At 36.4% G+C, this 26,617-nt stretch overlaps 3 protein-coding genes across 3 annotated transcripts; 1 reads left to right on the top strand and 2 right to left on the bottom strand.

Annotated features, from left to right (window-relative positions):
* Positions 1-913: 913 nt before the first annotated feature.
* On the bottom strand, positions 914-1,745 carry LOC119993605. The gene is made up of 2 exons (XM_038840800.1): positions 1,481-1,745; positions 914-1,385 (listed from the first exon to the last, which is right to left on the bottom strand). Exons 1-2 carry the CDS (start codon positions 1,728-1,730, stop codon positions 1,159-1,161), a joined length of 477 nt encoding a protein of 158 aa, XP_038696728.1. The 5' UTR covers positions 1,731-1,745; the 3' UTR covers positions 914-1,158.
* A 5,630-nt stretch (positions 1,746-7,375) lies between these two features.
* LOC119992682 lies at positions 7,376-9,142 on the bottom strand. The gene is made up of 2 exons (XM_038839478.1): positions 8,944-9,142; positions 7,376-8,751 (listed from the first exon to the last, which is right to left on the bottom strand). Exons 1-2 carry the CDS (start codon positions 9,140-9,142, stop codon positions 7,376-7,378), a joined length of 1,575 nt encoding a protein of 524 aa, XP_038695406.1.
* A 9,885-nt stretch (positions 9,143-19,027) lies between these two features.
* On the top strand, positions 19,028-19,684 carry LOC119992681 (BAHD acyltransferase BIA1-like). Its single transcript, XM_038839477.1, has one exon. It carries the CDS (start codon positions 19,028-19,030, stop codon positions 19,682-19,684), a length of 657 nt encoding a protein of 218 aa, XP_038695405.1.
* Positions 19,685-26,617: the final 6,933 nt, after the last annotated feature.

Here is a 26,617-nt window from a genome sequence, read left to right as displayed (position 1 = left end):
CTAGAAAGCCCCTTTCATTTTCTTCTCATTTTTAGCAATATTACCATAAAATTCTCAGTTGCTCCTTCAACAATATCCACAATTTCTTCTTTTCTTCAAATAAGAAATATGTTTTTTATTGGAATCTAACATTGGACATATTTATATCTAACCCAGTCGATTACTAATCGAGTCACTTCTCGTTAGTAATATCCACAATTTCTATAATAATAATAATAATTTTTTGCATGATGTCACTGTAATTGACTCGGTGAATATGAGTCTCAATACAATGACATCATTGATATATATTATACAAATCATTAAAGCCTAGTTTGGTAAAATATATTAAAAATAAAACATATTGTCACAAACAATATATCCTCAAAACTAGCTTATATGCTAGCAAATAATGTTTACCCAAACGGGGCTAAGTCATTGGTTAATCTTAAAAGTTAAAACAACAAGGCAGTGGACTTGGTAAGCACGTGGCTGTGTTCACCCAGAAGCATAAACTGGTTTCACACACAACCTTTCACATGTGGTTTGAGTTTCGTTGTCTTATGTAGTACGGGAAGCACATAAACATTTTTTTAACACTAGTATACAAATTTGTCTTTTTGAATATTCCATATGGGATAAATACGGATCGTTAGGACTGAATGTACAGAAATTTACTATCAACGACATAATAAATTAAATCAAAACCTAATGAATTATCACAAAAATATTGCAGAAAATCTAACTCAGGGTTTTCTAAGTCCATAGAAATAAATGCATACATATTGTGGTGACACATACCCAAATAATACTAGAAACTTCCAAATGACTCAAAATAATTGTCCTATTTTTCAGATGAATTTTGGGGAAAAACTTCAATTATCTGGAAATATATATAAAAAATAAACAATTTGTATTTCACTTGCACAAAAACGAGAGGAAAGAAAACAGGGGAATCAATTAAGTCTTGAACAAGCAAGTTAGATCATCACATAGGAAATACCATCACAGTGGGCCAGACATCTTTCTATTTTTCCTGAACTTTTCTTCTTTTTTTTCTCACCAAATTTTCCCAGAAAAGATAAAGAAGAGAAAACTTTGTACAAACATGGACTTACTACAATTACAGAGAAATTAAATAAGTTGAACAGAAATTCTGTACACGAAGCTAAATCAAAATCAGTAGCAGGAGTAAGAGAAACGGTGGACCACTCGATCCCTGAGAATCCCATTGTACAGAGCCACTCTGTTCTCTGGCATTGTTCCTCTGTCTTTAGCTTTAGCTCCACCATAGCTGGTCTTCTTAAACTTGATCGAAGAAGAAGTATCGCTTCCGCTATTCCCTCTCGGCTCCACCACATCCTCTGCAAATTGCACCCTCTTTTTCTTCTTATTCTTCTTCCCCTCTGAAATTCAAACGACGCGCAAAAAACTCACTTATCTTTACAAAACTGTGTCACTCTGTGTTTGTGTGTCGTTGTTTTGTAAGAATTTTGCGTACCTGGAGAGATGCAGGGTCGAAGAGATTGTTGGGGGATTTGGACGATGGGGGGAGACTTCTGGAGGCGGAGAGCTAGGAGAATTACCGTGCCGGAAACCGCCATGGCAGTGGCCAAGACCACCCCTTGTGAGGTCAACATTGAAGAAGAAGAAGAAGAGATGGGGTTAGAAGACAGTGGGAAAGCATAAAATAAAGTGAATGAGAATACGAGCTTTATAAAATATATTATAATGGTGTATGGTGTTGTCATTGGTTAATATATTATATATTTTTTAATTCAATAAAAATATAGAATATAATATTTGGTTGGAGAGACAAGTTTGACTTCAAAGGTTAAGACTTACAAGGCAAGGTGTTTGGAGACTTGAGAATTTACGTAGAACTAAAAACACAATTACCCAATAATTTCTTTTTTAGCATTTTACTTTGTAGTTGATGATGTCAGTTCCTTGTTGGGTGAGGACTAAAGACACAATTACCCAATAATATCCTATTGTCATTTTTTTGACTCCAACCACTCTCATTGGTGGCACGTGGAGGTTGTAACATTTCATCCTCAACTATATCTTAATTTCATTTTCGTCATTAAATTATTCAAAGGTACCTCTTTTCGTGTTTCGTGATTCTTTCAAGTGAGATAGACGTTGAAAAAATCATACGTGACATCTATTTGACATATCAGAATAATATTAAGTAGCAAACTTTGACAAATGTTACTTATATAGTTATATCCCTAAACAATTAATGTGCAACCCTTTTTCATCGTTAAACTATAAAAAAAAACAAATAAATTGTAATTTGTCCACGAACATATGAATCTGTCCAAAATATATGAACATATCCACGCTGATCCACAAACATGACTGTTTTTTTAACTAGAGAACTATCAACAATAGTCTGAATATGTCCAAAATATATGAATTGGCTTAAATGTCGTAACTCTGTAGTTGCCTGACAATAATCAATCATTCAATGGGTACTTGCAGTCACTTAATTTGCCGATAAAAAGGCTAATTTGTTGTAGTGGGAGGACTAATATCAGCAAATGGGTCCTGATTTTTGGAAGTCTCCAAATCAAAGAAGAGTGCATTGGTGGGCCTAAGAAAGAGACGCAAAGCCGGAACGATGTGGAGCGGAGCGCCAGAGACGAGACAAGGAAGGGAGCAGTGTCGCACGCCGACCAAGTGTGGAGTTCAGGGAGCGGTGTGGGGCGCAAGAAGGAGGAGGAGATTTGTGGTGGCGAAGGCAGTGAAGAGATTTACGTATTTTTTGGGAGATTTCATGTGTAAAATTTATGTCCAGTGAGAGGTCAAACATAATTTTTTTTTAGTTATCAGAATTATTTGATATAGTACCACGGTTTAAGAGAGAAAATTATTGAAGGACGAAAGCGAAACTAAAAATATAATTGAGGGATGAAATATTATATTTTGTCGATAAAGAATACAATATTTGACCTACTTCAACTCAACGAAAAATATAAAATGGAACCGATGAATCGAATTCAAGATCTCGTACACCTATTACAAAATTTTCACGCGAGCCAATGCCGTCGAGGCAACTCTGCAGCGGTGGCAGGGCGTATGCCTAGTAACTTCTGTATTACATTTCAATCATAAATTATTTAATTTTTCTTATGCCTTGTCTTCTGGGCAATCTTCTCCATTGGTGCATGACCTTCAAGTCTTAAGAGTTGTTTGGACATCAATTACAAACTCAAATATTATCCTTGTGATGGAGTGGGAGGGCGGATTAATAGGCATGAAAAGACATTTGGAAGACTAAATGGAGACAAATAAGGCAAGCATGCAATCAGTACTGGCCACTGCACTTGAAAATTTCAGAGGTATAGATTGCCACTATAATCCAATCACCACATAGCAACCTCTACCACCCGTAGGACAAGTACAAGAACAAGAACAATTAATTTCCACCGACACTCATCAATATTCCAGTTAAACTAGCTTTTTCTAAATAGTTCCACAATTGACGTGCTATGACTATGATGTGTTACATCAGTTCATCAACTTTAAAAAAGTGACATTGATTCAAGAAAATTTGCTAATCTTTTTGGGTAATGTTGAGTTGGAGTAGTCTTACAATACTAATTTTGTAACCGACCTTAAAATCAAAAATTGTTACACCCTATATGTTAAGAATTACTATGATGACAACCAAACCTAGTTGGCTTGAGATTCAAGATCTAGATTCAAAGATACAACCGAATCGTATGTTGACTCAATACCAACACTAAGTAGTTAAAGTACTCTCGTCCTTCCTATGATGAGATAGTGTTGCCTGCAACGTGAAAGAAAAAATAGCCGCATTAATTCAAGAGAATTTGCTAGTCTTTTTGCGTATTGTTGAGCTCGAGTAGTCTTACAATACTAATTTTGTAATTGACCTTAAAATCAAAATTGTTACACCCTATATCTTAAGAGTTACTATGATGGGAACCAAAATGTAATATAATGAAGAAGCAGTATGATAGAAACGAGATTAGAAGGAAGAAGTAGACTTGGAGACAGAGACAGAGACAAAGAGAAATAGAGATGAATTCATTCAAGCTTCTTACAGAGAAAGAAGCAAGCCAGGCTACATAAGACGAGAGAGACGACCAACGGTCATCTTAGTTCAAGAAAATAATATAAAAATACATCAACGGTAATAATAAAAGGAACAAAACGAAGTCGTTCCATTTAACAATAGAAATGCAACCTAAACTGTGCGTTTTAGAATGGCATATATCTCTAACACCCCCTTGCAAGCTCAACATGGTCTGTTACAATGTTGAGCTTGGACAGAAGATATTGCAGTTGAACTACTGACATAGGTTTGGTGAGCAAATCAGTTGGTTGATGGATGGTCTGAATGTGCTGCAGATGAATCAATCTTTTCTCCACCTTCTCTCTAACCAAGTGGCAATCAATTTCTATGTGTTTTGTTCTTTCATGGAAAACTGGGTTGGTGGCTATATGAATCGCAGCATTGCTGTCACAAAATAATGGGACAGGCTTGATCATGTCATTCTTCATTTCATGTAATAAGGCATTCATCCAAACAAGCTCACTTGTGACAGAAGCAAGAGATCGATATTCAGCTTCAGCTGAAGATTTGGAGACAGTTTGTTGTTTCTTAGACTTCCATGCCACTAATGAGTCTCCCAGAAGAATGGTGTAACCTGTAGTTGATCTTTTTGAGTCAGGACAGGCAGCCCAGTCACCATCACAATAGGCTTTTACTTGAGAAGTGTTGACAGCAGGATAGAATAGAGCTTGATTTAGAGTGCCCTTCATGTATCTAAGGATCCTGTGTGCAGCTTTGAGATGTTGATCAGTTGGAGACTTCATGAAACGACTCAGAGTATGTACAGTGTAGCATATATCTGGTCTCGTTAAAGTCAGGTATATCAATCTTCCAACAAGTCTTCTATACACCATTGGATCATCCAGAGGAGTTCCTTGATCAATAGAGAGTTTGGTGTTTGTATCCATTGGTGAATTGATAGAGCTGCAATCCTGGAAGTTAGAATCAAACAACAAATCTGATATATATTTCTTCTGACACAGGGTCATGCCAGTGTTTGTTCTGTTTATTTCCAATCCTAGGAAGTATTTTAAATCTCCTAAGTCCTTAACCTTAAAGCATCTTCCTATAAAAGATTTTACCTCTTCTATCAAGTTGAGATTGTTACTGCCAATACACATATCATCAACATAAAGTAGTAACAGAACCTTAGAACCATTTTTAGTATAGATGAACAATGAATAATCACATTTGGATTGTAAGAATCCAAATTTAAGTAAGGCTTCCTTACACTTTATGTTCCATTGTCTTGAAGCTTGTTTAGGACCATATAATGATTTGTTCAATTTACAAACCAGATTAGGATTATGGTCACTATACCCTGGTGGCATTTTCATATAGACATCCTCAATAAGATCACCATTCAGGAAGGCATTGTGCACATCAAGGTGATGCACAAACCATCCATTAGTAGAAGCTAAGGCTAGGAATATCCTCACAATTACCATCTTGACAACTGGAGCAAATGTTTGTTGATAGTCAAAGCCTAAGGTTTGACTAAAACCTTGAGCAACAAGTCTTGCTTTATATCTCTCAATAGAACCATCAGGATTATATTTAATTTTATACACCCATTTTGAACCTATAGCTTTCCTACCCTTTGGTAAAGTGACTAAATGCCAAGTGTTGTTTTCATTTAAAGCTGACAATTCATTGTTCATAGCTTCATTCCAGTGAGTGGATTTAAATGCTTCTATGTAATTCCTGGGTTCTCTATGAGAACTAATTGTACCCAGAAAATGCTCATAAGGAATGGTATTGACAGTTTGTAAATTTTGATGAGATGCAGATGCAGATGCAATGACTTGAGCACTATTACATTCATAATCATTTAAATTTGCAGGTGTCTTCTTTCTCTTTTTATTATTATCCTGCAATTTATTATGATCATTCATACTGTTTGTTTGGCAGAGCATTTGCCACAGTGTTTCCGCTAAGCGAAACGCCGTCGACTAATGCTCTGCCAAACAGCACAGCGTGTGTAGCGGATCCGCTAGCATCAAATAAGCTCCAGATTGGACCTTATTTGATGCTGACGCTCAACATTTTTTTTTTCAATTTTTTATTGTGGGTCCCACAGTCATCATTGTGTCTTTTAATTTATACATAAATTAATGTGGGCCCCATAGATTTAATAATATTTATTTAATACATTTAAATGTAAATTATATATTTTTAATTAAATTATATATTTTTTAATAATGTGGGGCCCATGCTCAACTTTTATTAATTATATATTTTTAGTTAAAATAAAAAATAATTAAAATTTTAATAATTAAAAATATTTATTAATTAATACTTAACATTAATTTTAATAAGAATTATATTTATTAGCTTTAATTTAATATAAAAATAAAATACTAATATTCAATACTTTATTTCAACCATTTTTCCGCTAACATCAACTTTTACTTCACCAAACACCTCACAGCATATTTCACAGCTTTAAGCTCAGCATTTTTTTCACAGCTTTTCCGTTAGCATTGAAAATCAATCTTTCCGCTCTACCAAATGGAGCCATAATGTCATGATTATCATTTTCAGTATGTCTAACAGCTTCAGCTTGATTATGATTTTCTTCAGTCTGTTGATCTTCAGCATTTTTCTTAAAAGGGTATTCATTTTCATGAAAAATCACATCTCTAGAAACAAAAACATCATAAGTATCTAAGTTAAGAAGTTTATATCATTTGATATTAGTAGGATATCCTAAGAATAGGCACCTTTGAGCTCTACTGTCAAACTTTGATTCCTGATGCTTTAATACCTTTGCATAACAAAGACATCCAAACACTCTTAAAACTTCATATGCTAGTTCCTTATCATATAAAATACTATATGGACATTTCTTATCTAGGGTTCTAGAGGGCAATCTGTTAATCAAATATACAGCAGTAAGAACACAATAGCTCCAATATTTTTCTGGAATTCCAGATTGTAACCTGAGAGCCCTACTTACATTCAAGATGTGTTGATGCTTTCTTTCCACAACTCCATTTTGCTGTGGGGTGTATGGACAAGTCTTTTGGTGAATGATTCTTTCCTTATTAAAATAGTCAACCATGTTAAATTCTAAACCATTATCAGACCTTATGGTCTTAATCTTACTTTGGAATTGATTCTGAACATAATTATTAAAATGTTCAATATGGTTCCTTACTTCAGACTTTGCTATCATCAAAACAACCCAAGTAATTCTTGTAAAATCATCTACTATTGTCATAAAATATTTAAATCCATCAACTGATACAATTCCATTAGCCCCCAGATGTCAATGTGAATCAAATCAAAAGGTTTCAAACTCTTAGTTTAGCTAAGGGAGAAAGAATTTCTCTTCATCTTTGCCATAATACAAATTGAACAACTATTACAAGTATCAACAAAATCCTTTCCTAACATTCCTGTGATCCTAGCAGAAGGATGGCCTAATCTTTTGTGCCATGATTGATCCTTCTGAATTGAGCAGATCTTTACAAAAGCTTTCTTTTGTGGTTTTAATTCTTCATGCAAATAGTAGAGTTCATTATGCATTATTCCCATCCCACTCTTCCTCAATGTGTTTGTATCCTGCAATTGACTTTCATCAAAAATTAGAGCATAAGGCTTCTTCTTCACCAACTTGCTAGCTGATATCAAATTGAAAATGAAGTCCTTAACATGTAATGCTCCTGTCAAAATTATGTCATTGCCTAATCTAACATCTCCTATGAAATCAATTTCACGTTTTCTACCATTTGGAAGAGTGACATACGAATTATGCAGTTTTCTATATGTATGAAAATAATCATGTATGCAAATGACATGATCAGAAGCTCCAGTATCAATAATCCAACTATGCTTTAAAGACATGTTACCTCCTACTGCAGAAACAGCAACAATATGATTGTTGGAGGGATTTCCTGCCATGTTTGCTTTCAAAAGATCAATGATATGCTGGTACTTATCTCCAGTGAATTGTATGCTGCCTCCTGAGTTATTTTGGACAACAGACTCAACTTGATTGATATTCCTCTTTTCAGTGAAACTTGTATTTCCCTGCTTGCTCCTTTTGTTCTGGAATTCATAATCTGGAGGGTACCCCACCAGCTTGAAACACTTATCAACATTATGATTCGTTTTCTTACAATATTTGCAAAACAACTTTTCTCTTTCATTCTGAGATCTCTTCCCAGGCTTGTAATCCTTTGTATTGTTGTATGAAGGCTTGCTAAAATTGTTGGATGCTTGAACTGACAATGTCAAGGTCTCCTGCAGAGCATGATCCTTCTGTACTGTAGATTGTTTCTTACCATCTTGATGAACTGTGGATCTATTCTCAAGTTGACTTATCTGTGCAAATGCTTTGCTAACCTCTAGCAAAGGATCCATCATCAATATTTGGTTGGTGACATGCTCGAAGTGGTAATCTAAACCCATAAGAAATTGCATCAATTTCTGTTTGTTCTGCTCTTTTAGTGTCATCTTACTGACACCACATTGACATTTTCCACACTTGCATGATGGAACCACTTTATTTTGAGAAAGTTCATCCCACAATGCCTTGATTCTCGAATAATATTCCGTGACAAAGGAATTCCCTTGTTTGATCGTAGAGATGGCTCGAACCAATTCAAAATCTCTTGTGGGATTTGCTGTAGAGTAACGATTCTTGAGATCCATCCAAAGATCATGAGCTGTTAGAGAAGCTGAGACACTAGCAAGAATTTCATGAGACAAACAGTTCGTGATCCAAGTCTTAACAAGACTATCACATTGCTCTCAGTCCTGGTAAGCTGGATCACTCTCCTCTGGTGCCTTCAACACTCCATTAACAAATCCCATTTTGTTCCGTGCCTTGAGAGCTGTCTCAAGTTGATTTCACCATAGATGAAAATTACCCCCTGTCAAGGTTAGTGAGATCAAAGTGGATGATGAGAAATCTGAGCTCGTCAAATGAAAAGGATTTCTGAAAGGATTTGAAGTTTGCACAATGGGTTGACGTGCATTTTGAAAATTCCCAAGAATGGAAGAAGAAGTTGGGTTCGGATTACCCAAAACCCCATTAGTATTTTGAGCCATCATTTGCTCCGATACCATGTAATATAATGAAGAAGCAGTCTGATAGAAACGAGATTAGAAGGAAGAAGTAGAGTTGGAGACAGAGAGAGAGAGAAATAGATATGAATTCATTCAAGCTTCTTACAGAGAAAGAAGCAAGCCAGAGTACATAAGACGAGAGAGACGACCAACGGTCATCTTAGTTCAAGAAAATAATATAAAAATACATCAACGGTAATAATAAAAGGAACAAAACGAAGTCGTTCCATTTAACAATAGAAATGCAACCTAAATTGTGCGTTTTAGAATGACACATATCTCTAACACAAAACCTAGTCGGCTTGGAGATTCAAGATCTAAATGCAAATGGACAACTGAATTGTGTGTTGACTCAATAGTAGCATTAAGTAGTGAAAATACTCGTCATTCTTATCAAGAAATAGTGTTGCGTGCAGCGAGAATATAGTTAACTTAAACTTATAATGATTCTAATAGCTTGAGAAATTCGAGTATTTCATGATACTCTTAATAAGAAATAACTTATTATTATGTGCATGGTCCACCACAAAAAATCAGATTCCTAATTAATGAATAATTTTTCCATGCAAATAAAAATATATTTATAAGTTCATGGATCAAGAGTCAAACCCTATCGTTCCTTCTAGATAGAATTTGACTAGTACCAATATTGGGCAATATCAATTGAATTGATTAAATGTTTCCCATACACAATCATCTGCCTGTAGTGGGCAGGCCAGTATGTATATATCCTTCTCAAATCAATCTTCAAAATTTTTTTTACATACCTTCAATGCTAGTTTAATTCTTTTAACCTTTTTTTTACATGGTTTTATTTTACAATTATAAATTATAAGCTTCGGTTATTTCATGAGAAAATTTGATTTTTCTATCTTTTAAGAGTCTTTTTTTTTTTTAAATTTTAAAAAGAATCATGAGTCTTTTGTTGAGAAAAATCTCAAATCACTAAAATAAAACTCTAATGGACAATTAATTTAATTATAAGCACATGAATGGGAAGACAAATCTCGACTTCTCTTTTTCATGGTCAACTTCAAAAATCAACAGGCCGATGAATGCCTGGGATGATAAATCAGCCAAATGGGCCTCAGTAGACCCTATGTCCGGTTGCATTCCTAGCCAAGCCCTCTCCTCCATGACTTGCTTTGGTCGCATTTGGTTGGTATTTTGAGGGGGAATGAGAGTGAGATGAGGGCGGGATTAATATATTCTCTTGTTTAGTTGAGTTTTGGATTAATATATACCCAAACTCACAAAAATGGAGAGAATGACTATTGTCCACAAGGGAGAATAAATCCTGATGTGTAGAAGACTCTTTGACGTACACTTGTTGTAAAATATTATTTTATTTTTTAAAAAGAAAAAAAAAAGGTAATATGAAAATTGTACTACTAATATTCTCACTCTTTATTTTATACCAAACATAACCATGCTCATCTCACACTCACCACGCACTCATCTCCTCCTCATAGAAGAAAATGAAGAACACTTGTAAATTAAGAGATAAATTGATAAAATGAATTTTGTATTGATCCAACGTACTGTACAGTGTAGTCATAACAAATATTTATACTCACTTAACTATATGAGAACTATGTAGCTATGTTTTGCACAGAAAGAACCAATCCTTTAGTTGTCCACACGTGAAGCTTAGGCATAGCAACAGCATGATAAGAACTTAATTATCAGTCTGTTGAGCTATCACGATCATCAGAGTGTAACTTCCCTCGAGATTGTGTTGAGCTATCACTTTGTCGTTGATAGAGGTGAAACTTGGACTTGATTTTATCACTCAGTTAGTAAGCATGTAATGCATGGATAATGACTACCTTATCACTCCATCTCTCCAAATAACCTCACATGCACATGCTTGCCATGTCCCTAGCTATAGTAGTCGAAGTTGTTGCATGGGATTTGGACATCTCAATCGCATCTTCAGACATCTCATTCTCATGTCTCATCTCATGCTCACCTCATACTATTATGAGGCAAATGCCCCGTAAGATATGATGATGGAATTGAAGCATTGGTTTGCTTGAGTGAAGAAGAGATGGCTGTTTTTTAATGTAATGAAGAACTACTTGCAATTGCTACTTTAAGCCCTTATATTCTTCCTTTTTTTTTTGAAATATCGTAAAGAAATATGATTGCAGTTGGAATCGAATCTTGAGCCTGATATCGTGATATATATTCTTGATGTCAACACTTGTGGGGGAACACAAGAAGCCATAACAGGGTAAAAATCATGATGAACCTGGCATTGAAAAAAATTTGGGTTTGGGTCCTTTTATGAAAGGACGGCTAAAGTGTAGATGAGGGTTTTTTTTTCCTCATAATATATAATCGAATAGTCTTGCACAATTGGAGGGCTTTTTTTTTTTTTTGGTAGGGCTGTTTAATTGGAATATTTCATTATGGGCCGAACTATTGCACATGAGTCTGTCCAGCCTTTCTCAAAAGAGGCCCTACAATGTTGCCGGGTCTTCTGGGCCTCATGGCTTTTTTCATTTCTTTCGCATTTTAACATTCATCCTTTTCAAATCAATTTATTGGAGGTAGGTTGCTTCTATTCTATCTTAATTAAATATTTTTTTGTTTGGTAATTGTGTCTAGTTATATTAAGAGAGACACTAAGAGTGTGTTTGGATGGAGGGATTTGGGGAAGGGAAGAGAATGGAAATGAATTTCCTCCAATTGTTTTTGTCTGGATAGTTTTTTGTTTAAAAAAAGGGGAGAGTTTTGAAAAGAAAATTGAGTAGAAGATTTATTAAATTTTTGCGAAAATACTTTCTGTCCAAACACGGATAATTTGAAGGAAATGAAGTGCTCAATTATATTATTTATAAGTTAATAATCTATTTTATCTTGATACATAATACTTTAACATAAAAACAATGATAAATTAGTAAATAAATCAATTTCCTTTCATTTCTTTCGTATTGGCTATCAAACAAAGAAAATAACAAAAAAAAAAATTATGTATGAAACATGAGTGAGAGAAAGTTTTCATCCTAACATTCTTTTTGTTTAATGAGTTTCCCTTCCCTCTCCTCAATCCAAATTCCACACCCACCCTAAAATTTGGAAATCATGACCACTATATGCGAGAATCAAGAGCATATAAAGGGAGCATCCATTGTTTCTCAGCATGAAAATCATCCAATTTATTATATTACAAAATTAAAGATTGACTTATTCCCAAGGTTTTGAAAAGTGGACCGGTCATCGAACTGAAAAATTCTTCGATTTACGGTTCCATGGTCAACCGGGGTTCAAACTGAATTCATCAAGAGCATATCAAGGGAGCATCCACTATTTCTCAGCATGAAAATCATCAAATTTACTACATTATAAAATTAAAGATTGACTTATTCCCAAGATTTTGAAAAGTGGACCGATCATCGAACTGAAAAATTCTTCGATTTACGGTTCCATGGTCAAGTTTGGTATCTTTCCTTTATTATGGTCATGGAGTAAGGATTTGAAGCTCTTCTTGGGTAAGTGTAAGAGCTTAGTTCTAGGAGAGACCCGTGATGTTTTTCATAACAGTAGTGATAGAGATCTCAAAAATTAGTATCACAATTGTATCAAATATAATTTTCACACAATAAATAGTTTATTTTATTTTCAATTTAAATGTAAAGGATCCACACAAATCCACTCATTGCTTGACACATTATATTTTGGGTACCAAAGATTTGAAATCCCTATCATTTTTATTTTCTAAGAGACCAAAAGAGTGTGTGCATGATAGCATTGGTATATTGAGGCTTGGGCTTTTTGTCTCTCCATTTCTGTTCACTATATATTTGTTTTTTGTGAGTTTTCATTTCTCTATTTGTCAGCACTCTAAATCTCCATTATGCACAACAAATACATACATACATACACACATATATATGATGAATAGTATATTAATTTTAATATTTGTTGTGTTTAGCGTCTGGGAGGATTCCAACCTAAATTCTAAGTAGTGACCAACAGCTCATTTCTCTACATTATATATTATGTGATAGATGTAAACAACAAAGTCATATATGGCTTCTTCTACAATGGAGGTAGAGATTGTTTCAAGAGTAACAATCAAACCATCCTCTCCAACTCCCCATAACCTCAACATTCACAAACTCTCTTTTCTCGATCAAATCTCCTACATAAAATATAGTCCGGCAATTTACTTCTATCCTTCGAGTGGCAAAACCACACCGAATGTCCAATCCAAAAGATTATATCTTCTCAAGGAATCTCTATCAAAAACTCTCACCAAGTACTACCCGTTCGCGGGAAGGTTCAGAGATGAACACTCAATCGACTGCTCTGATCAAGGTGCTGAGTTCGTGGAAGCACAAATCAATTGTTCTTTATCTGATGTTCTCGAACAACCTCCCCACTCCGAAGAATTCCAAAAACTACTTCCTATTGAGGTCGAATCCACATCCGCCTCCTCAAGCTTTTTGTTAGCCATTCAAGTCAGTTTCTTTCAATGTGGTGGCATGGCGATCGCGGTATGCCTTACTCACAAGATCGCTGATGCACTTTCCTTTTTTACATTCATCAAGATCTGGGCCTTGATTGTTTGCAAGACAGATCAACCCATCCTGTTGAATAGAGTCAAAGATTTACCCAAGATTTACTTTATTGATTGAAGACTTTATTGACAAACTCAATATTGATTGAAGACTTTCCTTAATTGAAGATTCGGCAATCAATATTGATTTGTCTAAGTTCATAATTGATGCCTCAATTGTTGACTAATTGATGCCTCAATTGTTGACTTTGATAGTGACTTTGATAGAGATTGTAATTACGTAGATCATTGATTGTAAACCAATGTAATAGCTATATAGGTGTTTCCCACTTCAATAAAAGATATTGATTGCAAAATTAAGTTGGTATCGGAGCAAGGTTCTCTTAACATACTACCTCTCCATCACCGTAGCTACTAGGGGCCGACTGCTCCAACCATCCGACAGAAGCCGATTGCTTCGTCCATAACAGGTGCCGATTGCACCATTGAACCAGAATCTCATCCAGAAATTACAAACAACTCATGGCTGAATCCGGTGCTCTTATAGTTCCACCTGTGGTGACGCCAACTCAAGAACCAACCTCTATTCCTTATGGGATCAAACTGAATGGCTCAAATTTCACTCTTTGGTCTCAGGTGGTTACTATGTTCGTTGCTGGACGAGGAAAGATGGAATATCTCAAAGGTACGACCTCGAAACCTACTGTTAGTGACTCTACATATAACAAGTGGATGATGGAGGATGCTACTGTAAAAGGCTGGCTTATTGGCTCTATGGAGGCCGATATAATGAATCTTTTTATTCGTTTACCCACTGCGAATGATGTTTGGGATGCTGTGTCTCAAACATATTTTGAGGGTGCTGATAAATCTATTTTGTATGATCTGTCTCGAAAAGCTATGACAACTAAGCAGGCAGGGCGACCTGTGGCTGCATACTATTCCGATCTTAAGGTTATTTGGCAGGAGCTTGATCATAGTCGTCCAATTACCTTTACTCAGCCAGATGTGATTAAGACTCGAATGGCTGAAATTGATGAAGATCGAGTCTATTCTTTTTTGGCTGGGCTTGATGATATATATGATTCTGTTCGGGGAGATATTCTTCGTACTAATCCTCTACCTGGACCTGATAATGCTTTCTCAACTGTGAGACGTGAAGAACTTCGCCGGAATACAATGATGTCTTCAGAAGTTCCTCAGATGGCTATGGCAGTTCGAAAATATGGAACTCCAACAAGTTCTTTGTCACTGTCAGTACCTACTGGTGGTAAATGTACTCATTGCGGCAGCACCAAACATATTGTAGATACTTGCTTCAAAAAGCATGGATATCCCGAGTGGTGGCAGGCTCACAAAGAGCGATTACAAGCTCGAAAAGGTGGTAAAGTTGCGCTATGCACCTCACCTACAGTCCCAATGGCACCGACTCCTTCTTCAATGGATACCATGGCTTCCACTACTCCAGTTGATATCACTCACTCTGTGGTAGATCCTACTCTTCTCCAACAGTCAGGTAGTGTTGGTCTAGCCCTTCTTGCAACAAATTCTGAAAAAGGTCCCGGTTGGATTCTTGACTCTGGTGCGACTAATCATATGACCTTTGATGCGTCCTTATTACATGATGCTTGTTTACCAAATTGCTCTACTGTCACCAATGCCAATGGTGTTTCATATCCGGTTACGGGCGCTGGAAGGGTTAACTTAACTCCTTCATTATCCTTGGAGCACACTTTATTGTTCCACCAGATAAATATTTCAAGTAACCAAAGGAGACATGACCCAAACGATGATGCCATAACCGAATCTGATCTTCTGATGCCCTAGATGACCCTTTTGCTGATAGAGATCGTCCCATACTAACATCTTCCACATAATATAATCCCTCTCTCTTAGTACCACGCCCAATTATCTCCCCGCTGCAGAGATCCTGCTCTTTCCAATAATCTTTTATCTGTGCCACAAGTTACTACACAACTAAATTGTTTAGTATTAATATATCCTACTTTTTGTTTCCTTCAGGATCTCTGCAGCGGGGAGATAATTGGGCGTGGTACTAAGAGAGAGGGATTATATTATGTGGAAGATGTTAGTATGGGACGATCTCTATCAGCAAAAGGGTCATCTAGGGCATCAGAAGATCAGATTCGGTTATGGCATCATCGTTTGGGTCATGTCTCCTTTGGTTACTTGAAATATTTATTTCCTACTTTATTTTCTACATGTGAACCTTCCAATTTTCAGTGTGATACATGTGTTTTGGCCAAGAGTCATCGTGCTACTTATTCTGATAGTTCTAATAAAAGAGTTGTGCCTTTTGCGTTGGTTCATTCGGATGTTTGGGGACCTGCCCCTGTTACTACTTCTACTGGCTTTAGATGGTTTGTATTATTTATTGATGATTGCACTCGTATGACTTGGCTTTACCTTATGCGTCATAAGAGTGATGTGGCTGCTTGCTTCCGCACGTTTCATACCATGATCAAAACACAATTCTCTGCTAATTTACAAGTTCTTCGATCTGATAATGGTGGTGAATTTGTAAATCAGGAGTTACAAGCTTATTTTCAGACTCATGGAATTTTGCATGAAACCACTTGTCCTTATACACCACAACAGAATGGTGTTGCTGAGCGCCGAAACAGACAAATTTTGGAGATTACACGTGCTGCCCTTATTGGAGCCCACATGGCACCACGTTTTTGGGAAGAAGCTGTTACCACAGCTGTATATCTTTTGAATAGGGTACCCACTCGTGTTCTACAATTTCAGACACCACTTGATAAATTGGCATCCTATGTAACACTGCCATCGCACCTCACACTTCCTCCCCGGGTGTTTGGTTGTGTTGTGTTTGTACATTTACAGAAACATCTCCGCACGAAACTTGATCCTTGTGCCCTCAAGTGTGTATTTGTCGGTTATCATCCTTCACAAAAGGGTTACCGTTGTTTTCATCCTCCTACAAGTAAGTTCTATGTTACTATGGATGTCACCTTTTCTGAACATGAAATGTTTTTTTCTTCACCCAATTCCACGCTTCCGGGCCCGAGTGGTGATACTGTTGTTGAAGCTCCAAATTGGATGGAGTTGTTTCCTGATCCACTGTGTGTTGCCGATACTGTTGCTGAAGCTCCCTCTCTCTCATCTTCGCTAGTACCCACTCCCGATACTCCTCGTACAGATCCTCCTGAGGTAAGCATTGAGTCTGATGTTAATACTAACAATATTTGTGATAATACTTGTGTCTCGATTGAAACTGACAGATACGTACTCCCACCAAGAAGTACTCGTGGTGTTCCACCAGATAGATTTTCACCAGAGGTTGTGCGAAAAGTGAAATATCCTATTGCTCAGTATGCATCCACTCACCGACTGTCAAAGGAATGCCGAAGCTTTGTCAGTAATATGACTGTCATAGATATTCCTACTAAAGTGCAAGAGGCGTTGTTGGATCCAAAATGGGCAACTGCAATGACTGAGGAGATGACAGCACTTGAGAAAAATCAAACTTGGGAATTGGTGGAGTTGCCGAAAGGAAAAAAAGCTGTTGGTTGTAGGTGGGTGTACACCGTCAAGTGCAAGCCTGATGGTTCGGTTGATAGGTATAAAGCTAGGCTTGTGGCTAAAGGATTCACCCAGACGTATGGGGTTGATTATCAGGAAACGTTTGCTCCTGTTGCAAAAATTAATACGGTTCGAGTCCTAATATCCCTAGCTGCAAATTTTGATTGGCCTCTACAACAATATGATGTAAAAAATGCTTTTTTACATGGTGAGCTACAAGAAGAAGTTTATATGTCTCTGCCCCCAGGATATGAAGCTCCAGGTGATCAAAGTGTCGTGTGTAAACTGAAGAAAGCCTTATACGGGTTGAAACAATCTCCTCGAGCTTGGTTTGGTCGATTCCGACTTGCTATGAGAAGATTCGGCTATAAGCAAAGTAATGCAGATCACACTTTATTTTTGAAAAGAGTTGGTGATAAATTAACGGCTCTCATTATTTATGTTGACGACATGGTAGTGACAGGCAACGATTCTGAAGAAATGCGTAAACTGAGAGACTATTTGTCAACTGAATTTGATATGAAGGATTTGGGAGGATTAAAATATTTTTTGGGCATTGAAGTTGTTCGTTCTGAGCAAGGCATATTTTTATCCCAACGAAAGTATGTGCTTGACTTATTAACAGAAACTGGTATGCTTGGATGTCAGCCAATTGGATCTCCTATGGAACAAAATCATGGATTGGAAGAGTCTTCGAATCAAACTTCAATAGACAAATTACGATATCAAAGGTTAGTTGGGCGTTTAATCTATTTGTCTCATACAAGGCCAGATATTGCATATGCGGTCAGTGTTGTGAGTAGATTTATGCACAATCCTGGTAAACAACATATGGATGCAGTTATTAGAATTCTGAGATATTTAAAATCTGCACCGGGAAAAGGCTTACTTTTTTCTAAGAATGGGCATGCAGACGTATGGGGCTATACCGACTCAGATTGGGCAGGTAAAGGAGACCGAAGAAGATCAACCACTGGGTATTTAACTTTTGTTGGAGGAAATCTGGTTACTTGGAGAAGTAAAAAGCAAAAAGTTGTCTCATTGTCTAGTGCAGAAGCCGAATACAGAGCAATGGTGAAAGGTATTTGTGAGTTGTTATGGCTCAAACGGCTTATGGGGGAGCTGAGTTTGTCAATTAAAAGACCAATGAAATTGTATTGTGATAATCAGTCAGCAATTAAAATTGCTGAGAACCCAGTGCAACATGATCGGACTAAACATGTGGAAATTGATAGGAATTTCGTGTATGAAAAGCTAGAAGAAAAAATAATTGAAGTTCCGTATATGAAGACCGAAGATCAGTTGGCTGATGTGTTAACCAAGGGAGTGTCAAATTCAGTGTTTGCTGATTCACTTGTCAAGCTGGGCATATACGATGTCTATGCACCACCTTGAGGGGGAGTGTTGAATAGAGTCAAAGATTTACCCAAGATTTACTTTATTGATTGAAGACTTTATTGACAAACTCAATATTGATTGAAGACTTTCCTTAATTGAAGATTCGGCAATCAATATTGATTTGTCTAAGTTCATAATTGATGCCTCAATTGTTGACTAATTGATGCCTCAATTGTTGACTTTGATAGTGACTTTGATAGAGATTGTAATTACGTAGATCATTGATTGTAAACCAATGTAATAGCTATATAGGTGTTTCCCACTTCAATAAAAGATATTGATTGCAAAATTAAGTCATCCAAGATCCAGACTTTTCAGTTGGATCGTCTCTTTTTCCTCCTACTGACTCTTTCTCATTTCGTCACATTAAATTTCCACAAGGAAACTGTGTGATGAGAAGACTCATTTTTCGACCGTCAAGTATAGTTTTGCTCAAGACAAAAGTTGCAAGTCCTAGTGTGCCAAAACCCACTAGTGCGGAAGCAATAACAGCGCTTCTTTGGAAGTGTGCAATTACTGCAGCACGATCAATTCGAAGTGTCAGCACGTCCATCGGCAACCGCGCCATAAACTTGCGCAAAATATTGTCGCCAAACTTGCCAGACAGCGCGACTGGCAGTTTTTTGGCGTATGTCGCTACTCACATAAACATAGGAGAGTTAGATTTACAAACATTGGTTTGCCAATTAAGGAATGTGATGCAAGAGTACAAGAGAAAGGAAGGTGAAAGTCTTTTGGGGTATAAGGATGTAGAGATAGAAGGAGAAGGCGATGATGTACACTTCTTTTCTTGCAGTAGTCTTGTTGGGATACCAACGTTTGATGCTGATTTTGGGTGGGGAAAGCCAATATGGTGGACTTTTGTGAGGCTAATGCTTCCAAATACAGCTTTTATTATGAGTAGGAGAGAGGGGGATGAACTGGAAGTTTTTGTGTGGTTGAGTGAAGAAGAGATGGCCATTTTTGAACGCAACAAAGAACTTCTTGCATTTGCGACCTTAAACCCCAGTATTCTTGATTCCGGCATGAATAAGGATTCAAAACTTTAATCTAGTCTCTAGAAAGACGAACTTTTTTCATGAGGACGATCACCACCTGGTTGTGTTTCTTTTAGTTATACCTCTTGCCAAAAGAAAGACAAGTTTTGACGAGAACCACGAGTAACTCAAATAACACTCATGTATGTGGTATCTCATAGAGATTTCGAAAGATCTCGAATTCGAGCCTCCTCATCTCCTTTCTCTGCAGTAAAAAAAAAAAGGCAAGTTTTGACATTGTGAGTTTTTAATGTTTCCATTTCTATTGATATTTGATATATAAGTCCAATGTTTTTGCCATTAATCTTGTGAATTTTAGGTTTTTTTTCCTTTCCTTTCTGTTGAATCCAATTCCGAAAGTTATAGAGGCCCACGTGATATCTGATTCTACCTATTTTTAATATATTGGGGGGGGGGGGGGGGGGGGGGGGGGGTCACATTCTTATGTTAGATCTTTCAAAAAAGCCTTGTCGGGAGGTTTATTTTAATTGTTATAAGATACATTAAGATATGTAAATCACAATCCAGCTATTTATTTTCATATTTTATGCTTCAAAGACCAAAGAGAGTTGGTTGTGCTGTGCTTGTGCCGATCAAGGATACATCATGATCTATATATATATATATATGAAAATGATACGTATTCCAATTCTACCCTGATATATGTGACAGTAATGTCAGTATGTCAACATGACATGAATTAAAAGAAAAAAAAAACTCACCTCTCTAAGTTGAGAAACCTAGGGCAAGATTAGGCCTTAATCTTGACTTCGAGCAATACTTGACGTAATCCGTCGTCATACAAATCCTTGGCCATTATCTATCCCGTCAATTCCTCCATATTTACCTGAGACGTGCACTCATGTAATTAAGTAGTAAAACCAGAACGTTAAATTTTCTACTAACAAATGACGGATTCTAAGAATTACTTCTGACATACATTTAATGCAAATCTTCTTAACCTAGTCAATTCCAAGATTCGTATCTTTAATAAAAAGACCGGATATTCCTACGATAAAAGGAGATCTCCCACATCATGAAAAGGAGGAAGATAGAAAAAAAAGAAAAAAAACACATAGATTATGAAAGACTAGAAAATACCTGCCAGTAGATACTCGACTAACTTGAACTTCGATCATCGGAACTTCCTTGACCAAAACTCCTTCGGTGAAGGAATCTCTAACATCTTTTGTGAGTTTTGCAGAACTGCCAATAACTCATGACTCCTAGTTACAAATCGGATTTTGGGGCTTCAAAATTCATTTGAAATTGTACAGTCTCAAAATAATCATAGACTGGGTGTTATCTTCATAGATGCTAGCGGAGATGTTTTGGCAAGTAGTTCATTGATGAGAAAGTCAGCGCTTGATCCATCCATGGCTGAAGCCATGGCAACTCTACATACAGTAAGTTACCCTTGATTTGGGTTTTACAGAGTTGATATTTGAAAGAGATTCTTCTGTTATTGTGAAAGCAATTAATAAGGGTGATTTGTTTCATGCTATATGGAGTCCGATGATAATAGAGATAAAGGAGATTGCTTTGCTTCTTTTTGAGTTGCAAGTTTGTCCATCTACAACGTACAGCCAATATGGCCGCTCATTCTATGGCCAAACATATTTTTCTCGTACAGGGCATACATGTATGGATTGAGGAGGTACCTTGTTCGGTTGCGCATATCATCCAAGAATAGAAGCGGTCGATCATGGGAAATAGTTCTACATGGCCCATCTAGTGACTGAGTCTGAATTTTTTCTATGCTTGTTGCATTTACACTTTCATGCTTTGCCCATTTTTTTTTGCTATTGATTGTATTCTGCCTATATGGTGGCCCGAGTCTCTCTAATGACCTCCATTTCTTTTACTCATGAGGTGAGTATAGGGCAAGATTATCCTCTCCCAAATACAGCTCCACCAAAGCTGACTCCATCACCAACACCTTCGCCGTATCTGATCCAGATTTGTTCAGGTATCCATCTCTTCCACCGGTCTAAGCCTGTTTGTTGCATATATACGTCTGTGATGCAGAGATTTCTGCCATTGGAGTTCAGGGTTTGCATGGGTTGTTGTCTGATGTACTGAGAACTTAGATGATCTTAGACACCCAATTACATTAGTTTTTTTGTTATTTGATTATAATTGAGAGTTGATACTGTCCAATTGATGCTTAATTACAATTTCAGGTGTAAAGGTGAAAAGTGGAGAAAAAAACTCAAAACCAAGACATGAACCCGGAGAAAAACTCAAAACCAAGTCAAATTCAAAGTCGTGATGAAGAATTGCAAATCAGGCCAGACGCATGGTCGATCAATCGACCAAAATCCAAAATCCAAAATCGCAAAATTCCATTGTAGCCTTCGCAAAAACTCCCCCAATTCCAAGTGGACCGAGTCCAAAACGACAAAAACTTACAAGATAAACGAAACTAAGGTTTAGGGAGTATAAAAGGGTTTGAGACACCATTTCGAAGACATCTTTGGACCTAGCATCATTCACTTAACATTGAAGGAGCCACCAACCATATTGAAGAGGAGGGAGAAGGGAGTTATCTTGGATTTTATGGGTTTATTCTTTCCAACTCTTTATTTATGATTTTCTTTATTGTTATTTGTTTCTTTGGTTTGTAATATGAGGAACTAATCCTCTTACTAGGGTCGATGTAACCCAACTTTGATGATTTAATAAATTTGACTTAATTTGGTATCTCTTGAATTTTATTCTCCATTGAGTGTTTATGCGTATGCTTAATGCTTTTAGGTGTTTGATCACCATCCAAATGATTTGTTGCCTAGGTTGAGAATAGAAGGAGATACCTAGGGTTTGCTCTCACCATAAACATCATAAGTTGCATGAAACATAGTCATAGTAGGGGCATAACCTATACAATCGCTACACGGTTAGTCCACAGATCATAATTGCTGCTCGACACGCCATTGACCTTTAAGATAAGAACAAAATTCTTATTGGGTTAAATTTATATCAAGCAAAATACCAGGTCTCAGTCATTGCTACAATCCACATTGACAACAAAAGACATTAGCACACGAAAGCAGATGTAATGCTGTGGATTTACAGATACTATGAATATGAAGAAGTGTTAGGGCTTAGATACCAAGCCACTCTGAGAAGATGCATGTTTAATGTTGATGGCAGGATCAATGATGTCCCTTATACCACCTAAATTATGGACAATTATGTACACCAAAATATACACACGTATCATTTTGGTTCTTATAATGTATAAAATCTTGAATGGTCTTGCACAATTGAAGCTGGGAGGAGTGTTTTTTTTTTTTTTTTTGGGCTGTATAATTGGATTATTATTTCATTATGGGCCGAACTATTGCACATGAGTTCAGCCTTTCTCAAAAGAGGCCCAATAATGTTGCCTGGCCTACTGGGCCTCATTACTATTTTTTCATCTCTCTCGCATTTTATAATATTCATCCTTTTAAATCAATTTATTGAAGGAAGGAGGTTGCTTCCATCTTTCTGCAAGGGAGCACTCACCGTGTGTTTTTTTTTTTTAAAAATACAGAAGAAGGGAATGAGGAGATTCGAACTCGAAACTTCTATAAAAACCACACAAATGAAGACCATCTAAGCTACTCGTGGTTTTGAGGAGCACCCATTGTTTCTTAGCATGAAAATCATCAAAATATGACATTATAAAATTAACTGTATTTGGAACATTATTTTTAATGATTTATTCCTATTAGATTATCAGACTATTTTGTCTCCCAGTCCCCACCAAATAAAAAAAAAAAAAATAGCATACATACAGTCAATGGTTCAGATTTACATGAAAAGGAGAGCAAATGAACATGATATTCAAGCGCAAATTACGTTGAAAAGCATCAAGCAACCGTTTATTTTATTGCATTTGGAGCCCACTTGCTTCCTCTCTATATTATTTCTACATTATTGTTAAAGATAAGACCAGAGAGTTATGGAGGTTATTGTGGATACGGTAGGCAGGGGTTGTTGTCCAATCCATTCAATGCCAAAAAAAAAGATAAAAACTTCACTTGCTTTAATTTGAGGATTTGCCAAGCCCGATGGTTAATCACGACCCCCATGTCGTCGATATTAAGTCTACGTCCTGTCACCTTGTTCCCAACCTCAGTCTCGACTTCGACCTCACCTACAGTACATGACGTAATTTGTCGCCATACAAATCTTTGGCCAATATTTATTATTATTCATCCTGTCAATCACTCCATATTTACGTCAAGCGCAATTGAACTTTCCCCTAACAAAGGGTGGATTCAAAGAATTATTTCTGACCCACGCTTAATTCTAATCTTCTAAACCTAGTTCCAAGATTCGTATCTTTAATGAGAAGACTGGATATCTCCCACAATAAAAGGAGGTCCTCCACATCATGAAAAGGAGGAAGAGTAAAAACGTTGTTTGTGAGAGATCAGAAAAAAAAAACCCTAAGAGAAGATGCATGACTGACTTGACTGGAACCCCTTCGGTTAAAGAATCTCTTACATCTTTCGTGAGTTTTGTAGCATGGCTGGTGACCTCCAAATACAATTCAAAGATTGTGAAACGTAAAAAGACGGACTTGTAGTAGTTTGCTCAACTTTAGTGGATTTTGTTTATGTGTTGGAAGAGTCATACGTGGTTTTTCCCGATTTGGGTTTTCCACATAAAATTGTGCTTCTCCTTTACTTACTTTTGTGCTTATTAATTTCATTAGTTCTGCTTATATTGTTCGTGCATTAGCAATTGTTGCGCTTTAGGCAATTGGTTTGTGTATTTGGTTTCTTGAGAGTGTCCATAAGGTTAACTTGTGCTCAAGCTCAACAAACGGCAGCGCTATGTATCTCTAACAAATTCAGCATATATATATATATGTATAGCTCTTCTACTAATTCTCAATTTGAATTCTGACTTGCATGCTTGATTTGATAAATTAGTTGGTCCAGATGAAACCAAGAGATCCCTATTAGATTGGCGAAAACGATTCGAAGCTTCAAGTCACTCAACCAGCGACCGGGAGAGAGGTGAAAAGGCTCAACCGAGGAAGGAGCTAGATCTATTATCATTATCTTATTTGCTTGTGATATGTAATTTCCATGTGGCAATTTATTTTCCACGTTGGAATTGCATTTAATGGTCAACCCACCACATAGGAGAATTGACTGTCAAAAATATTGAAATCCTGCCCGAGTTGTTTATTTGGCACAATTTTGAACTTCAAGCTACCAAATTGGCACATTTTGACTTTCGGTGTACAAATTGAAACAGTAGCTATCTTAATACAGGCATATTAACAAAGAAAGAACAATAACAATCAAACCAACGTTTGATGAAATAGTAACACTGGTATCTTCCAAAAAGTTGAGAGAAAACTCTCTAGATTTTTGATATATTTGATAGAATGAAAAAGTAAGGCTACGACCCTAATATGAATAAAACACGAAAATGTAAAATTATAAAAATACCCCTAAAAATAGAAAACGGTCCGTTTGAGGCCCTAAACAATGGAATTTTACGAAACCGGGGGTGGGGTCGTGGACTAAAGTTGCCTGGTTCAACTCAGAACGCCATTTCGCTTCAGCCGATGAAAAATCATCAAAATCAGACAACGTTGCAAAATTTTCCAGTTGGGCCAAAACCAAACAAAACTGCATCTCGCTGGAAATTGATGGAAATGAATGTAGTAAACAACAGCAAGTATATGAGATAGATCTTTGGTATTGACAAGATAAATGTCGTTTATAAAAGGGATATATAGAAGTGGTCATTGGGGATTGATGAATGGAGAATAGTAGGTGGAGGGTATAGTGTAGGCATGTGAATTTTGTAGGGATTGGCAGGTGAGGGTAGTGTAGCAATGTGATTTTTGTGGGATTGGTTGGTAAGGGAAGTGTAGCAATGTGATTTTTGTGGGGAGAAAAAATTCAATTATTTTTAATATATTAATTCAGATTAATTTTTATATTATCGGGTCACCAAAGATGTTAAAAATAATTATTTGTTCTCTTATTTATACAAGTTAAAAGAATAAAGAAAAGAAAGAGAAAGAAATATTATTATAATGTGATAGATAATCTGATGCAGTGTTGGTTGGATAGAGAATCTGTAAAATAAGGGAAAAAGACATTTTTGTCTATATTTTAAGGAATCTGTTAAGAGAAACTGATGCACGTGCTCTTAAAGACATATGTATATGTATATGTTTGACAACAGACAAGGCATGCTTATAGTGTTCAACGCAAGATTGATCACAAAAGTTTTTTTTTTCTTTTTTTTTATAAAGGTGACCCGTGAGTGGTATTTGAGTGCCAAGAGAGTTAGCTGAAGACAAGTATTACAAAGAGATAACAAGGTAGAGAAAAACTTAAAACTTTGTGGTTTATCTCTTGGGTGTAATTGAGTTCCTAGGTGAGAGAAAATTGAGTGTGTGGTTGTACAAATTTTCTACATAATGAATTTTCTCTTGATTGTCTTTTGACAACAGCCATGATTTTTCCACTGGTCTTGAAAGTTTTTCACTTATATTCTTGTGTTGATTGATGCACTTTTCTATTTCAATTTTCTCTTTGTTCGTGTGATATCTCTGTCATGATAGATCGTATTATTTTTAACCTCAACCATTGAATGAATCCAATTGTTGAGAGTAAAAGTTCTCATATAAGTTATATGAGGGAGTCCTCATCTGAAAACTACTCACCTTTTTTTTTTATTTGAGTAACTACTCACCTTTTAAATATGCAACAATTTGAGTTAAGTGTTGATATTGAACATGTCCGCAGCTCAAAAAGTCTTAATAATTAATATAGCTAGCCATCGATATCTGAATTTTTCCAAAAAAAATGAACTTTTCTTTTTACCTATCAAAATACTAACTGAATTATGGCTATAACTAGGCCAACAATTCATATCTCTACATTAGATATTATGTGATCGATGTAAACAACAAAATCATAC

This window comes from Tripterygium wilfordii, chromosome 23 (assembly GCF_013401445.1).
Source record: "Tripterygium wilfordii isolate XIE 37 chromosome 23, ASM1340144v1, whole genome shotgun sequence".
Taxonomy (NCBI): domain Eukaryota; kingdom Viridiplantae; phylum Streptophyta; class Magnoliopsida; order Celastrales; family Celastraceae; genus Tripterygium; species Tripterygium wilfordii.
Note: the sequence above shows the minus strand (reverse complement) of the source record. Positions and strands in the feature narration are given on the sequence as shown.